Source organism: Acomys minous (genome assembly GCF_964271855.1).
Source record: "Acomys minous genome assembly, chromosome: 7".
Lineage (NCBI taxonomy): Eukaryota > Metazoa > Chordata > Mammalia > Rodentia > Muridae > Acomys > Acomys minous.
Window position 1 is genome coordinate 73,662,547 of NC_140488.1, and position 17,544 is coordinate 73,680,090.

Here is a 17,544-nt window from a genome sequence, read left to right on the forward strand (position 1 = left end):
GGTCATCAGCTATTTCTAGTGCTGGCCAAATCCCTCCATCTCACCATCTTTTTTGCGTCCCATGACCAAGTTTCCTTTTCACCTCAACAACCATACAAGTCTTAAGACCCTAGAACCAGAAACTATGAGAAAAGTCGCTTTCTCGGCTGACCCTAAGGCTAACCTAATGGCTGAAGCAAGTGACGAGGCCAGAGGGCTTGGTCTGGAAGAAGGAACAGGCTCTCCTTCCTACATCTCAGCCATGAGCACTTCACCCAGCATTCCTCAGAGTATAGAAGGGGACAGGGTTAAGCAAGGGCCTCTTGCCCCAAGGAGAGAAGAATTCACATTTATCAGAGTCCTACTGTAGCCCAGGCTCCCAGTTAGCTCCTTTGATAGATACTATCTCCTAACAGCCCAAACAGGTCAGCATTTATCATCCCTGGGGTGGAAATGACGAAACAGAGATTAACAAGCTTACCCCAGACACACAGCTAAATCCAGGCGCCAAATTCCAGCTGTCCCTGACCCCCCACCACCAGAGCTCTTTCCACCCAGTCACATTGCCTCCAGAGCCCAGGAAGGCTGTGTGTGCTGAGGTGACTCTGAATTACCCCACACAATTAACCAGACGCCTAGCTAAACCATTAGCAAATTAGCTTGATTCAACGTACATTCAAGGGAAAACTGTGATGACTTGAGTTTGTCTCTATGGGCTATGCAAAGAGCACGTGATGGAGTCTGTGGTCTAGGAGAGGCTAGAACAAGTAAAAACTTCTAACTCGGGAAGGGAGACAGCCTCACTCAAGCAAAGGCTCCAAGACTGGGAGCAGCCAGCTGCCATGCATAACTGGCTTCCAATACAGAGACTTTCTTAAGCCATCTGAGTCGCCCCCACCGCCACCCCACCCCCCCCCCAAGCAGGCCAAGAATAGTGCGACTAAGCAGGACCTGAGGAAAAAAGAGTATTTGATCAGCAAAGGTGGAGAGAAGCTTGGGAACCCAGACTTGCCTGTTACCTGCAGTCAGTCTGCTTCGGCAAAGATTGGTGATGTTACCCAATGTGTGGTTCAATCAGTTAAAGGCAGGTGCAAATGAAGCCAGGATAAGAAGCTTAATCTTAGTAGAGCTGTTTTGTCACATGGCAGGCACGTAGTTCTGGCCCCTACTGGCCAACTGTGCTCTTTGTCAAAGGGGACTAAAGTAGGAAAGTGTAGGTAATCACATAATAGGTGCTCAAGTGAGAACGTGCTGTTCCAAACTCTTGGCTCGACACAGCTTACAGAATGCCTTGCTGACCCAAGGATCCACAGTGTCAGCTCTGCACGTGGAGACAGCAGTGACTCCTTTTATATCTCTGCTAGGCACCCTGCCTCATATATTTTTATAGTACTCTGATGCCAAGGGTGTGGGTCTCCCCAAAGAGCTCCTTTGATGCAGCTGCCTGTATGCTGTGACTCTAAGCCTGTCTCTCCATTCCCATGAGATGAGCACATCACTTGACACTTCTCAGGAGAAGAGGCTGCCCGCCACACCTGTTTGCAGCCTTCTCTTCTACGACTTCAACTAAGGGGCCCTCCTTGACTAAAAATAAATGCTTCTCAAGTTTCTTCTACCATGTTGGGGGGGTCTAGTTTCTGGGTGTGTCCCCCACTCCAGGTAACCCTGCTTTTCTATTTCATATTGGGATTTAGTAAAGATAAGCTCTACTCAAGGTAGCTTCCATCTCCAAAATTTAGGGTGCCAAGGATCACAGAGTAACATCTCTGGTGAGGAGTAAAGTGCCTGTCCCTTTCTGGGTCGATTCACAGACAAGGCATGAGAAACATTGGGACAATCTTGGGACATTTTCAAAGAAACGTGTAGGATTTTCTTTCATGGTATGCAAAAACTATCTCCCCATGAAATTAATCTCATGGATTCCACAAAGACACTGTTAGAATCTCTAGAAATTGTCCCACAATCTCTCCCATGGTGCCAGATGTACATCCAGACTCCTAACAAGGACAGTGTAAATGACAGTGGCAGTAGCTTATGGTTCTTTGAGTGGCATCAAAGTCACGGCATAGCAAGATCCCTGTTTTCATAGATGCTGCACCGTTGGAGGTTTGGTTTTGTTTTCAGGGAATTTGGAGTCCCTGGTTTACTTAGCACCTAACAATGTCACTATTGAAACACATCGTGTTAAAGACCATATGCGCTCTCTCCAGAGACTGCATACAAATACTATTTCTGTTTAAAAAAAAAAAAAAACTAAACAGAAATCGTAGCTTTGCATAGTTCTCATTCAAAGACTGGTCTCATTTGAATGATTCCCTTTGTCACAGGGCGTTTTTTCCCCAAGTGGGCCCTAACAGAAGCTAAATTAGATGACATGACTTCCCAAAGGTCACAAGGAACCATCTAGTGAGCTAGAGATAGAATCTGCAAGCCTTTATTTTGATTCCTTGAATAGAGAAAGAAAAACTGAAGTAGTCACAGTAGACTTAGTTGCCATTCCTGGAGCAGGGAATCCAAGGCAACAAAAGCTAATGGGCTGTAAGGCCAAGAGATGAAGAAAACCCTGGGGCTGCCTACCTTTAGAGAGCTCCTGTCCAGGAGGGAGAAGAGAGGGCAGTCGCTGTTGAAAAGTATCTATCTGATGCTTATGCGCACCAAGAGGACCCTCAAGAGTGGCTCATGCATCATAACAGCCCTCCATGCAACTGGCACTGTGACCTGCGTGGGCCAGGCACTCGAGCACTGTCTATCTGAATGGTGGCCGTAAGAGAGGCACCCGCACAATGCCGTGGAGGTTGGCAGAGAACGAAGGACAGCTTTGTGAAGGAGGCAGGCGGCATTTGAGCTGTGCCCGGAAGATGGGGAGGTTTTTCCCCCCCGCAGGCAGCATGGATTGGGGATGCAGGACAGCAGTGAGTTCTAAGAAAGAACAGAGTATGGAGAGAACACAGTAGGCTAGCCTGCTAGGGTACAAAGTGCATGAACAACTAACTGTGGTTGGAGCTAAAAGGCTGAGGCCCAAGCAGAGAGACCCTTGACAGCAAGCTCCCAAATTTCACAGTGCCTATGTCACCGATGGTCTGAACAAGTAAGCATAGTGATGCCACCAGGGCAGAGCTTCCTGCCACATAGTGCCACTCTGCACTTTGAGGCTGCCCTGGCCCTGTCAGGAATGGTGAACTTCTTTTGATTGTCCTGTTTGTGTGCGGTTTGCTTTGGAGGTTTTATGTGGTTTGTTTTGTTTTTTTGGCCTTTCCCTTTTCCTTACAGTTTTTCACAGCATATGGTCCTGATTATGTGCTGGAAATCACGCCAAGCTGCCGGCCAGACCGCAATGAGCCCCACCGAATCCAGCAAACCCTCGACTACATCAAAGGTGAGCGCCAGCCTCCAGCCCTGCCCTCCTTATTCTACCCAGTGTGTGGTGGCCTGCCGCTGGGGGCTTCCTCAAATACCATTTGTCTTTTGGCAGCTAATCATTCCACTGACTCGGAAAAGAAACCTCTCTTTGGCCTGACATCTTGTAGCTGGAATTCTACACAAGCCACTCTGGTAGAGATTGTCACTTCACTGGCTAATGTCACCTTCAGAAGAACAAAAGGTTTAGCTTTAAGGCACTTCCAAGGGAAAATCAGTTCTAAAATATTCTGAGAGCCTTTTTCTTTGAAAAGGCCAACAGTAAAACTATCTTTAAGAGGCAGGGTATGTTTTGCAGTGGTAGAGCATTTGCCCACCGCTCCATCTCCCGCCAACACTGTGAAAAAGCAAAGCAAAAACAAAAACAAAAAAAACAACTCCTCTTTAAGTTGAGGGAAATACAAGTGATAAGTGACTTTAGACTTGGGAGGTTTAGGGAAATACAGTGACTTTAGACTTGGGGGGATTGGGATAAGGAAGGCATTCCTCCCCCAGACACTCCTGCAGTGTGGTCCAAGAGAGCCCTACAAGTCTATGGAAGAGATTTGGATGTTCTCAGAGGGGGCTCCAGTCTTGTTCTTAGAACCCAGGAGTAGAGCTACTACCCCCCCCCACACACACACCCACAGATACCACGTTGTTCTGCCCCCAGGATAGAGAGGCCTAGTAGTCATGTCTCTGTGGTCCACTAGCTTTTTGGAGGTCTCTGCCCTCAGCTTTCCATTAGAGCTCCCCTCCCAGCCTCTCAGCTGCCTTTTTAAAGACTTGCTTCTCATTTATCATTTAAGTATTTAGAACAATCATTTTCCTCTTAACTGAATGTGTAAGAGTGTGTGTGTGTGTGTGTGTGTGTGTGTGTGTGTGTGTGTGTGTGTGTGTGTGTTGGATCCTATTTGCAGAGTGAAGAGGCCAAAGATATCATATTGCCTGTCCCAAAGAGTGAAATTCTCTTGTTTATTCATAAAATGATAAATATGGTGCCAGTGCTCCCACTTTGGACTCTCCCCTGGTGTGTAATCCTGGCTGAGGAGAGGCCTGCTCAAAGCTGAGTTCATCTAAGGGAATGTGCGGTGTTCTAAGGGTCTTCACTGAAGGTCACGTTCACTAGCAGAGTGCTCAATGACAGCAGCAGAGCCTGTAGTAAGGACTGTGTTTCCAGGGTTCCTTGGCCTGAGGAAATAGTCTATGCTACTGAGCCACAGACACTCACAGCTTATTGCGCCTGGTTAGGTTCTAGAAGCCAAACCGTCTTCTGCCCCTAATGTTTCAAATCACCTTCTTCTGATCTCCCAATGGCTACCAACTCTGCAGGTCCTCACTCTCTACCAGGTCTTCCCCTCCCCCTCAAGTCCTTAAGGCCTCCATATCCCTTCTCACTGTACTACAATCCGGATGAAGACTGGTGCTCTGTACCCTTCACCCTTGGCGTCCGTCTGCTTGTCTCTGATCCAGAATACAGTCCCTATTTTCCCTGAGATTGACCGGAAACCAGTTTCTCTTGTCACTCTTTCTCCTACCTTGCCATTTGCCTATCCAGGCTCTAAATTCTGGTGGCACCCAAAGCACTCAAAACAGCAAGCACACACACACACACACACACACACACACACACACACACACACACACACCCCTCTGCAGTGCCCTGCTCCTACCAGATGTGTGCACATGTGTGTATGCCCTTGCCCCCCACTCCGTCCCCCCACATTCCCAGGCACATCACTCCAGACGGTGGTGACGTTGCTGATGGGGACATGAAATTGCAGGAGGTAATGCAAAGGGATCTAGAACAGAAACCTACGCGGGGGTGACTCAAGATAAAAGGCGATGCTGAGGGTTAATTAAAGCACAACGAATGCCCGCCAGAGGACACGGAAGTCAATTTTCTGGACTGTATTAGCAGATGAAGGTAATATGCGGATGGCAACAATGAATTTCAGCAGGAAGAAAAAACATAAGCCAGGAACTGGGTTCTCCAAAGAGACTACATGCGAGCAAGATGAGATGCGGCTTAACGGCATTTTGTCTAAAAGAGAGTAGAGATGGTAGTTGACATGGAGTTCAGAATGAGTCACCGGGTCAAGGTGGCCTCCAGAGATGCTAATACAGTATAGACCTCACTTTAAAAGGGCTCTAGATAAATAGGAACATTTTGCAGGAGGTCAGCTGGTCTGGGGAAGGCACTGGAGCCCAAGCTCCAGGAGGTCTGCCCAGAGAAGCTGGGGCTTTCTGGAAAAGAGAAAACTCCGGGGGGGGGCGGCGGGGAAGAGGGGGGAGGCTGTCACAGAGCAAGACAGGGTCTATGTGGCTATGGGGCATAGGGGTGGACTCATGGATGGCTGTCATAAAAGGACAGATTTTCATTCATTAGGACGAGGCATTTATAGCAACTAGAGCTATCCAAAGTGGAGCAGGGTGTCCCGAAGAGAATGAGGACTGTCACTAGAGATGGCGGGTGGGGAATGGAAGATCACCTGGCTAGAGGAACTCCCTGCCTTGCAGAGAGGTTCTTGCAACCCTGAGATTCCAGACACTCTTCCTCGCGACGAAAGCACAGAGAGAATGAAAAGGATCTAGCGAGAGCTTAGGTTGGCTGATGAGTCACCAGGTTGGGTGGGGAGGGAGCGCTGAGTAAAGGAAAGAACTGATACGGAGACAAAGAGAAGCAAAGTCAAGAAGAATGGGTGACAAGGAGCCAGGAGGGTGGGCGGCAAGGACAGTGAATATAGAATACTAGCAATGTTCAGATTTTCCATTCACTGTCTCTCTGACAGAATTTCTGTGTCCCTGGCCATGCAAATTAAGAAAGCACATGAGTCCAGAACTGAAAAAAGAAAACTCAGCTCAACCTAGGAGAACTGAGGCTAGAAAGAAGTCCAAATGCTGCTCAAAATGGCCAAGCTAACCCGCTGCAGTGCTGCTACTGGGCCCCTCAGCCTAGTGACGCATGCTGCCATCAGATAGTGTGTTGCCATGACAATGGTCAGTGTGGAAAGGCTTTTGAGTTGTCTGTATTCTGAAAGATTTCCTTAGCCAGTCTTCAAGACTGTCATCTGTTGTTGAATATAACCAACTCAGTGACACTGACAGCTCCTCACTGCACCTCCCCCATTGCCATTAGAACCAAGAGCAGGGTGCAGGTCACAGGTTGCTTAGGGAAGATGACAGGGCATGGAGCAGGTAGATGGGTTCGGCTCCTGTGCAAGGGAGGTTAGCCCCACTCTGTCTACCTAGTTGCTTTTGTTTGGAGGTTTTTGCTTTTGTTTTGTTTCTTTTCTGTTCTCTCACTAAATCCCTTAGAAACACAAATAATGCGATTTTAGCCTATTGGAAATCAAGCCTCCAAAGACTCATCTTACAGAGATGCATGCATTGTACATGCCACAGGGGAACTAAGGCGGAGGCAGATGTAAATCACGCCTAACCCATCTTTTCTGCCCATCCGTCTTTTAAAAATAAAGACAAAAATTAAAACAGAGTCAACTTCAGCTACTCACTTTAGACACTGAAAAGGTCTGTTTTCTTTTCACAAACTGTCCTTCTTGTCCCAATGAACTACCCGCAATGTACATTTCCTTGCTCCCAGGGAGGTCCACAGCAGAGACTGTACAACTGAACACAGTGCATGACTACTAGTGTGAAATCGCCCTTGCCCCATGTCCACATGCTTGGAGTTGTTTGCCTTTCTTCTGGTTAACATACTCCCGAGGAATTAGCTCATAGTGAACCTTCCAGAGTTGGAACAGTGCTGATGTGCTCAGTCCCCAGAGGGGCCCAGCTAGCCCTGCATGGAGAAATGGGGTAGAGGTAGGACACTGGCTGCTCTGCTGTGCCCGATGGCATTTGAAGCAAGGAGGGGCCACCGGGGGCTCCGAGCTTCATGTTTTAGTCAGACTCAACCCTCCGAGAAGAGGGGAGGGTGCACCGTGTGTGTGTGTGTGTGTGTGTGTGTGTGTGTGTGTGTGTGTGTGTAATTAAAACTGGAGGTCTCAACACAGGCTTAGGGTTCCCAGAAGCGTACCCCAAACTTGTCCTAGGATACAGAAAGAAATGAGTGGGATCAAGAGAAAAGGAGAAAGATGGGGAGAGGAAGAGGGCAGAACAAGGCCCCGGTACACCTGCCCTTTCCAGTCCTTGCTGAAGAAAGCTGACAGGGCAGCAGCTTGTACAGGGCAGGCTAGGGAGAGAAACAACGACAGCTACAATGTCTCTTCTAGATGAACAATCAACGGCTCAGAGAGAACAAGTAACTTAGCCAAGGTCCCCTTCATTCCACAAGTACTTACCAGCCGTATCCAATGTGATTCGCGGTGGCTTATGAGGGGTGGCACAGACATCTTAACCCAGTGGGAACTTAACAGTCAGGCTCTTGGGCCATTTTGGTTCCCTGCGTCTCCTCGGCAGCATCGCCCTGTCAAATCTACTCACCACCCCTATGGGCTCTATAACAGCCCCTCCCCCAGTAAACCCATCTTACCTCCACATTGCTCACCCTGCTCCTTCCACGCAGCTGACCCGAAGCACTGAAAATCCCTGGAAACAAGGAGAAAACGTCTGTGAGCAACCCCTAAAGTTCTGGCCCCTGGGCCATGCCTTTTAGTGCTCCCCAGACCTCCACCCTCACCATGGCTCCATCAGCTCTCACCCAGCTGAACTCTGGAGCTTCGGACTCCATTCTGAGCTAAAGTAGAGAGGGCAGGATAGACGGGGCTAGCTAGCTCCACCGCTCGTGCCACCTCTAGTGTACTATGGCCACCAGCTGCAGTCAGCTGTTTACAGCTCCACGGCCCCATGCTGAGACCCTTTGCACATCTGTTGCTAATGTTCTTGAGAGAAGTATTGTGTGGGGGCCAGGGAAAATAAGTATCCCCCCCCAGCAGCATAGAGTCTGAAGGCAGTATCTTCTAGGGGTTGGCAGTGGGGCTCAGACTTCAAGAACCGCCGGAGCCCTAAGCTCAAAGCACTTCTGCCTGAAGAGACACTGCCCCGGGAGAAGTGAAGCTTACCCTACATCCCCTCTTACTGTCTGAGACTCCTGAAGAGAGGTTAGGAGGCCGAGCCGATCCCAGGGACAGGACTGACCACTTGCTTTCTGGTTTCTTGGGAGGACTTTGGAGCAGGATCGCGCTGGAAATCCTGAGCCACTTTGAATGGCTTTGAGTAAAGATCTCCACGCCATCTCTCCCTTATCTCCCCTTCCTGTTCCCTGCCCTCTCTGTATCCCTCCCCCCCACCCCCCAGCAAACTCCAGGAGCCGGCCACCTGCTTGCACTTGCCCACTGAGCAGACTCCTATCTTTGCTTCACTAAGGAACAGAAGGAATGACAAGGTTTACTGTGGCTGTTGTTACAAAATAAGTTAAAAAAAAAAACAGGGCTAAAATTTTTACAAATTGTAAAAAAAAAAAAAAAATTGGAGGCTATTCCCTAAAGTTATGATACATTAGCAGCTTAAATTTAGCATGCTGTGAGATGAAAGCCATTGGCAGCTTACTTACAAAAACTCGAAGCTTTTACCTAAAGCCATGAGGTAAGAATTCCCTGCAAGTGTACAACACACTCACTGTGCTTCCTGCTTCACAGATAGCGTGTCATGTGCAACTTTCTGGGGCAGGAGAGTGGTAGCCACAGCACAGTAGACCTTGCTTATGGCCATACAACTCCAAGGAGTGAACTCCAGATTTGATCCAGGCCCGGTGGCTAGCCCCCACGTGGTAGCATTGCCTTGTCGTGCCAGCTAATCATCTCTCACCTGCTTTTCCCCTATCGCCCTTTGTAATGCCCTCCTACCCTTCATGGGCTCCCAAAACTGCACTCTGAACCAGTTAATTTGTAATAGGTCTAGTTCTGTCTTCACATTAAAGCCCAACTCAGGTGATGTTGGAACCTCCCACATGTTTGGTGTCATGAGCACTAAAGAGTGGCTGAAGACACAATCTCTGCTTTCCAGTGCATAATTGAGACATCTGGATGCAGACACAACACTGAACCTCCTTGGATGGATGGGGATATTGTGGGGCTGATACTGCATAGATGCAGCTGAGAGCAAAACTTGAGGGAGATTATTTACTGAGGGCTGGAGGGTTTGAATAGAGCAGAGGGCAGACGTGATAGTCAGCAAACGGAGTCTCAGAAGTGAGGGCAGAGCTGGCTGGGTGCATTGAATTTCACATTCAATAGTCCAGATAGCATCCAAATAAAAGGCGGGGGAGCCATTCTAGGCTCTAGAATGAGACTGTAAGATGACGTAGGGGTGTTTGGGATGGATCGTGACGGTGCAGTCTGAAGGGGGGTTTATAGGGGCCTGAACTGGAGCTAAGAAGCGCAGTGTAAAGAATGGCTGCAGCCCTAACTAACTTCTTGGAATTCTAGAAGGTTCCGTTTATCTTGAAATTCAAATCATCCCTTGTTGAAAATGTAAGGAGTCTTTTGTCCTCCAAAAGAGTAGAAAATCCAAATGCCTCCCTTTTTCAAATGCCCATGCTCTAAAGCAACTAGTTCAGTCTCTCTAGATTTTATCTTCTACTCCACTGATCTCAAAACCTGATCCTTCATGGTCATGAGTCCCATAGCCATATGGTAAATCCTAGACTCAGAATGCGTCCTCTTAGTTTCCTCTAGGTCAAGGCCAGATGTTGTGGTGTATACATGTAGTCCCAGCACTAGTGAGGCTGAGGCAGAGGAATTGACAATACAATGCCAGCATGTAGTGAGGAGACTGTGTCTTAGAAAAGAAGTTAGTTAGGGCTGCTCAGATGACTGAGTAGATTAAGATTCTTGCCACTGAGCCTGATGACCTGAGTTCAATCCCTGTGACCCATGTGGTCATGTGGTAAAAAGGGAGGACTGACTCCTGCAAGTAATCCTCTGACCTCCACACACACATGCATATGCACACTAGATAAACAAATGAAGCTCAACCAGTTCTTTTGCATTTCCATGTGAACTTTAGAATAACATTGTCTCATTCTATAAATCAAGTTTGATATATTTAGAAAGGACCTGTAGTAAGCTTCTGGATACACTTGACATCTTTACTACGCTGTCTTCCAACCTATAAATATGGCAGTTCGCAACTTTTAGATTTCTTCTTCTTCTTCTTCTTCTTCTTCTTCTTCTTCTTCTTCTTCTTCTTCTTCTTCTTCTTCCTCTTCTTCTTCTTCTTCTTCCTCCTCCTCCTCCTCCTCCTCCCCTCTCCCCTCTCCCTCCTCCTCTTTTTTTTTTGTTAATTTTGCTGTGGACTTTAGGCATGCTAGAACAACCACTATACCACCACACTACATCTTCAGCCATTTTCACTTATTTTGAGACACACTCTTACTAGTCTGCCCAAGCAGGCCTTGAGCTTCAATCCTCCTGCCTCAGTCTCCCACATACCTGGGATTACAGGCCTGAGCCACCATATACAGCTAGATTTTTATTTTATTCATTAACATTTTGTAACATATAATAAAAGTATCAATCTACCAAGATATAGCAATTATTCAAAAAATGTGTATTCCTCAAACATCAGTGTCATGAAATACATGAAGAAAAACCAATGCGGTTGCCCAGGGAAATAGAGGATGCATCATGAAGGTTGGGGAGGTGGCTTGCCTAGCATGTTCAACCCTCATTTCAGCAACGAAAAAAAAAAAAAAAAGAAAATCCATGGTTAGAGTTAGGGACTTCAGCATCCTTTTATCATCAACCACCTTAGTATACAGAAAAGAAACAGGATATAGAAGAGCTCAACCATGCTATCAATGAATAGGCTCAAACTGACAATTATTGGCTATTCCAAACAACAATAGAATACACATTTTTTATAAGTAGTAGGCCAAGATAGGACTATATGCTGAGCCATAAAACTAATCTCAACCAATTGAAAATCATTGAAATTACATAGAATGTATTTTCTAACCATAATAGTATCAACATAGGAATGATAAGCTTCTTGCAGAAGAAAACTCAAGGCCCACATAGCTTCACTGGAAAATCCTAATTCTACTGAAATTAAGAATTAACACCAATTCTATATTATCTCTTGCAGAAAATAGAAAGGGAAAACTGTTGTTGTTGCTGTTGTTTTTTGTGCTCTGAGGCTCTGTCTCTATATCTCTGTCTCTCTCTGTCTGTCTGTCTGTCTGTCTGTCTGTCTCTCTCTCTCTCTCTCTCTCTCTCTCTCTTACACACACACACACACACACACACACACACACACACACAGATGAGAAGAAACGAAGAGACGTGTATACATGGTCATATATATGAGTGCAGGCACATGTGCCACAGCACACATATGGAGGCCAGAAGACACCTTGAGTGGTCCTTGCCTTCCTCCCTTTTTGAGACATGATTTCTGTTGTTCGCTGTCGCATATGCCAGGCTAGCTGGCCTTTGAGTTTCCAAGGATTCTGTCTCTGCCTCCCAATTCCCAGTGGGAGCCCTGGGATTACAGATGTATGCTATGCAGAGTCTGAGGATCTGCACTGGAGTTCTCGTGACTGTAATGTAAGTGCTTTGCACATGAGCCTTCTCTCCAGCCCAAGAGAGGGTCTGGCTATATACTCCTGGCTGTCCTAGAACTCTCTGTGCAGAATTGCAGATCTGGAATTCCTGGGAGTCTTCATGCCTCTCGTAAGTATTTAGATTACAGGCATATGCCACTGTGTTTCCTGGCCTCAACCTGACAGGAGAAAATGTACAAAAACAAAACAAAACAAAAACAAACAAAACCTTACATCTGTAAGAAATGTACCACTACACAATACTGAATGATGAAATGGAATGTTTTCCCTCCTAATTTCTAGAACAAGGCAAAGATGTCTAATCTTGCCACTCTTATTCAAGATAGTACTGGAATTCCTCCAGTACAACAAGGCAAGAAAAGAACTTTAAAATATATATATAGATCATCCAACTACAACTAGCCAAAACACTATAAATATAACATTTATATCATTCCTAATTGTTTCATGGTTCTTCTTGCTGCATCTAGTTTATTATATATATGTGTAATAATATAAATGTATATGTAAAAAATTAAAAAATATAGCATCTCTATTTTATTATGAATGATGACTCATGTCAAAAATCTAAGGGAATTTATCTAAAAATAATACCTAGAACTAAAAAATTAGTTCAGGATGTGGGATAAAGCTCCATGGCAAAGTGGTGCCCAGTTTGTATAAAGCCCTAGTCGCAATAACAAGTACCACCATACACACACAAAAAAAAAGTTCAACAAGGTTATTAAAAACACTTAAAAGCTAGGCATGGTGGCACATGCCTGTAATCCCAGCACTCAGGAGGCAGAGGCAGGTGGATTACTATGAGTTTGAGGCCAGCCTTGGCTACAAAGTGAGTTCCAGGACAGCCAAGGCCACACAAAGAGACCCTGTCTCAAAAAAAACCACAAAAAGGCTTAAAATTAATTATATTCAGGTTGGAGAGATGGCTCAGAGGTTAGGAGTACCATCTGCTCCCCCAAAGGTCCCGAGTTCAATACCCAGCAACCACATGGTGGCTCACAACCACCTGTAATGAGATCTGGTGCCTTCTTATGGTGAACTGGCACACATGTGGTCAGAAGACTGTATAAATAATAAATAAATATATTTTTAATTAATTATATTCTCTATACTAACATCATGTGGAAACAAAATTCAATTAACAAAATATAACTCCATCCAGTCCCTCAAAAAAGAAAAAAAAAACAGTGAGCCAGCCATGGTGACTCACCCTTGACATCCCAGATATTGAAGCAGAAGCGTTCTCAGTTTCAGGCTTGCCTGGTTAACTTAGTGAGACCCTCTCAGAATTTGGAAAAAAAAAAAAAAAGAGGGCCATCAAGATGGCTTTGCCAGTAAAGACAGTTGCCACCAAGCCTGATAATTTCAGTTTAATCCTTGGGATCCACATTGTGGAAACAGAGCACTGACTCCCTAAAGTTGTCCTCCAGCCTCCACACACACTACATACATGCACTATAATACACACATGCACCCACATATCACACGTGCAAACATGCACACATACAATGAATAAATTTTAAAAGAATCAAACCTCCTAAAAATGAAAAAGAACCATTAATTTTTTTTATATGGCACCTGAGGCAAAACTCACGCTATGCAAGCGATCTACCACTGAGTGAGCAATAGCTCCCAAACTTTCTTTTCACTCTTTATTTTGAGATAGGGTCTGTATTAGGCAGAGTTCTCTGGAAGAACAGAACTTATGGAATGAATATATACATACATGCATACATATATACACATATTCCTATGTATGTATATAGAAAGGGGCGTAGAGGGTGTGGCCCAACTAGTCCAACAATGGCTGTTTACCAATGGAAAGGTCAAGAATCCAACAGTGGTTCAGTCCAAGCAGACAAAGAGAGAGCAGGCTTCCTTCTTCTGTGTCCTTTCTGTATGCTGTCTGCAGAAGGTGAGGTCTGGATTAAACCTGGATCTTGCCACCTCAAAAGATCTGGATTAAAAGGGGGCCTTACATGTCAAATGATTTACTTTTTAAAAGCCCCTCCCAGGAGTGTTCAGTCATTTGAGTTTGAGTTAATTCCAGGTATGATCAGGTTGGCAGCCATCACAGGGGCCTAGTAAGTTGCCCAAGTGAATCTTGAACTTCCTATGTAGCCCAAGGAAGCCTTGAATTTATAATTCTCCTGCCTCAGCCTACACCAGCCAGTGCTAGACTTACAGACCTGTGCTACCAAGGCCTAGCTTCTACAGAAATACATTTAGGTCTAGTTCCCCAAAAGAAAAAATTAATCAAACAAACCATCTGGACTCCATAGTGGGCCAGCACTGATAATGTGAGACCAAAGAAAACACCTCATTGCTGCTTAGCAGGAGTGCAAATTCATGCTCCCATTAGACCTCCATTGATAATCTACCTTGGCAAGAATGGAAGAGGCAGAGCCTCCCTGTGTAGGCCAGGCTGGCCTCAAACTCACAACCTTTCTGCCTCTGCCTCCTCCCCATGGGACCTCTATTGATGGAGCAGTGGGTAGGTCTACTTGGTATTCAACAGAAGTGAAAGGGGAGCCAAGATATTGCTAGGCTAGTTCTCTATTTCAACTCTTCGTGTGTGTGTGTGTGTGTGTGTGTGTGTGTGTGTGTGTGTGTGTGTGTGTGTTGGTGCTGATCTGTGCCTAAAGCTGCCCTGGACACTCATGATATAGACTAGGAAATATAAAGACTTTGCCCATCATAAAGCTTCTACTCTACTGGAGCAGATATACTATGAACAAATAAGCAAATATTTACTGTTGATTATTGATTAATGCAAAGGAGCACCATTTTAGACACACTCTGAGTTTAATAAAGTGAATGAAGTTTAACAACAGTAAGGTGAAGAATATTCTAGATGAAAAGAAAAAGCTTTTGCATGTTTACTGTGTGTGTTTTAATGTATACTAGAAGTACAGATGCCACAGCTGTACTTTTTAAAGTTAAAATTTTTATTATGTTTTATGTAATAGGCGTGTGTACGTGCGCACACATCACAGTGCAGGTGTAGAGTTCTGAGGACAACTTTGAGAAAATTAGTTCTCTCTTTCCATCATATGGGTCCTGGAGATCAAAATCAGGTTGTCAGCCTTGCTGAGCTTGAAACTTTTGAAGTTCATGGATATTATTGCTTATGATGAAACTGCTTAAAAATAAGTTGATGTAAGAACGGTTTCTCTGTGTAAATACAGTAAAACTCTTGGCAGTATTGAAGTTTAGGACGCACATCTGTCTCTGAAGTATCTATTAATTACATTAATAGGTAAGAAGGCCAAGGCTTTGGTGGGGGTTAGGCACCTTGTACAAGGCCACATAAAAGGAAAGGCAAGGGGCAAGGTGCGTATTCTACCTGGGAAGCTGTGGATTGTGCTCAGATTTAGGAGAGGAAATATACATTTTTTTCTTCTGCCTAGTGAAGCTGATTATTGCACAAAGGAAATCCAAAAAAAAATTTTTTTCAGAGCAGCTGGCAGCCCCAATATGTTTAAACATTTTTGTGTTTGTTTTCCCAAAGTACATCCCTAAAGCTATGGTACTGCACTTATCTTTTTCTGCTTTTAGTGCTAAAATGATTGAAGGGCAAAAGGAAGGTAGACAGTTATTAGAGAAAATAAGGCAAGCCTCTCTGGGTTCTGGAATGTCTAACTGTTGACATCTGTTGGTCTATAGAGAGGCTCTTTAGCCATCTGAGGTCCAGAGCTGTCTAGAGATCAACACTGAGGGGCATTTGATTGCAAAGTAAGCAGGCACTTCTCCCGGGCCTGGCTGCCCAGAGCAGCTGCCAGAAGAATCTCTGCAAAGTTGCCGCAGACTCCACAGACATGCAGCCCCACGTACTCCTCACTTTACCTGGATGGGGACATTCCCACACCACGGTCACCAAAATGTCACAACCTTTTGAGAAAGGGAAGTATCTTTATGCATCCTAGTGTGCCCACATCCTTCTGCCTCTTTGCAGCTCCAAGCATATTTCGGAGGGGTATTTCATAAAGATTTCTAAATTGAGTTAGAATTTCAAGTCTATTGTGACATGCAAATTAGTCCTGCTTGCCCGTTGGCAGCAAAGCAGCTGAAGTGCCTAGAGACGGGCCATAAAATGAAAACATCAAAGTGATTAAATGTGCCCGAAGAGTATAATTGAGTGCATGAATAAGAGAAAATAAAACAAATTGATTTTCTCCAGTGCCAGAAAAACAGAATAATTGAGAACAAAATAATAGACTTTGAAGTAATCAAAGTGAGGAATGCACCATAGTGACACAGCAACAGCCAGTTGTGGGAGAGATTGATTGTGTTTCTGTTATCATTTTTACAACTTTAATTTCATTAGCTAATAAATACAAATCAATTGAAAAATCAGTCAGCCAGAGAGGAAGCAGTCCCAAGCCAAGATTTTTATTCACATCTCTAAAACAGACTGAGGCGGCGATCCTTAATCCACTTTCTTACACGTGTGTGCATGCACACACATATACTCACAAGTTGTGGAAAGCCTCATTTGGAGGTGGTGACTGGCTACCTGCTCTACCAGTCACTTGCCACATATAGTTTACAGATTCAGCCATCAAAGCAGTAACTTTTATACTCCACTAAGAGCTCCATCAGAAAGAACTATCTGAGTATAAGCATCCTGGTTTACAAAAATGACATGACCACCTGTGATCTTGCCCTGGATCCTACAACTTCATTTGGTGGTGATGGTAGTGGTGGCAGCTATGAATGCAACAGTAGCAGGAACACCTGCCAAATATAGTAACACTGAAATCTATTTTTTTTTAATTTTGACTTTTCAAGACAAGGTCTCTCTGTGTAGCCTTGGCTGTCCTGGACTCACTTTGTAGACCAGGCTGGCCTCGAACTCACAGAGATCCGCCTGCCTCTGCCTCCTGAGTGCTGGGACCATAGTTGTGAGCCATGGCGCCCAGCCTGAAATCTAACTTAAAATTAAGAGGACTGAACAAGATTATGCCACCCCTTTGGCATGCACCTTGGTGGCTATGATGCTTGGCAAGACCAAGGCAGGAAAGCTAGATGGAGGTAGACATCTCATGTTGAGCCTGACAGTAGAGCATCAGGGACAGGAAGCCGTACTGGGACCAGGTGCTGGATGATCACAGAGTAAACATGAGACTGCTTGGAAACTATTTTTATGGCTCCTCCAAGAAAAGAATCCCTCCACCCCACTCCTCAGCTGTTCATAGCTCAGTGGCCCTTCCCTTCAAGATCCACAGCATGGCTGATGTGACCTGAATTGTGGATTTTTCTTCATAGGCCTTTGAATTACTCTGGCAGTGGGTGGGACTTCCAGATGTTCACGACACACCCTATCTTTGAGGCTCCATAGTTGTGGCCAGGCCTTTGGCTCTAGTAAAGGTTTGGGGGCCGCTGGGATTATAAAAGAGAGTGTACAAAAGGAGCTGGCAGTGCTGAAACTGGCACTACTTGCTGGCTCCTATGGGATGGCATGGATAAGAGACTGTGCCTGCCAGATGATTTTGTCCCCTTGAATCCATGATCTAGTAAGCACCAAGATGCTGAAGGTGGTCTCAGACCTTCCAGTGGCCTGCAAGGCCTAATTGGGCTATGCCTTTATGTGGGTAGAGGATAGTAATATTTTGTATGAGACAGCAAGAGTTTGTCTC

At 45.4% G+C, this 17,544-nt stretch overlaps 1 protein-coding gene and 1 long non-coding RNA gene across 2 annotated transcripts in view; one reads left to right on the forward strand and one right to left on the reverse strand.

Moving 5' to 3' along the window:
• HDAC8 (histone deacetylase 8) overlaps positions 1–17,544 on the forward strand; it is a 219,579-nt gene that overhangs the window by 191,559 nt on the left and 10,476 nt on the right. Inside the window, exon 10 of the mRNA XM_084788812.1 lies at positions 3,250–3,355. Coding sequence (XP_084644938.1) covers positions 3,250–3,355 — 106 coding nt within the window. The remainder of the gene's footprint in view (positions 1–3,249; positions 3,356–17,544) is intronic.
• LOC311601393 overlaps positions 1–17,544 on the reverse strand; it is a 52,278-nt gene that overhangs the window by 24,798 nt on the left and 9,936 nt on the right. The window contains exon 2 of the long non-coding RNA XR_014780571.1: positions 7,871–7,926. This is a non-coding gene — a long non-coding RNA (uncharacterized lncRNA). The remainder of the gene's footprint in view (positions 1–7,870; positions 7,927–17,544) is intronic.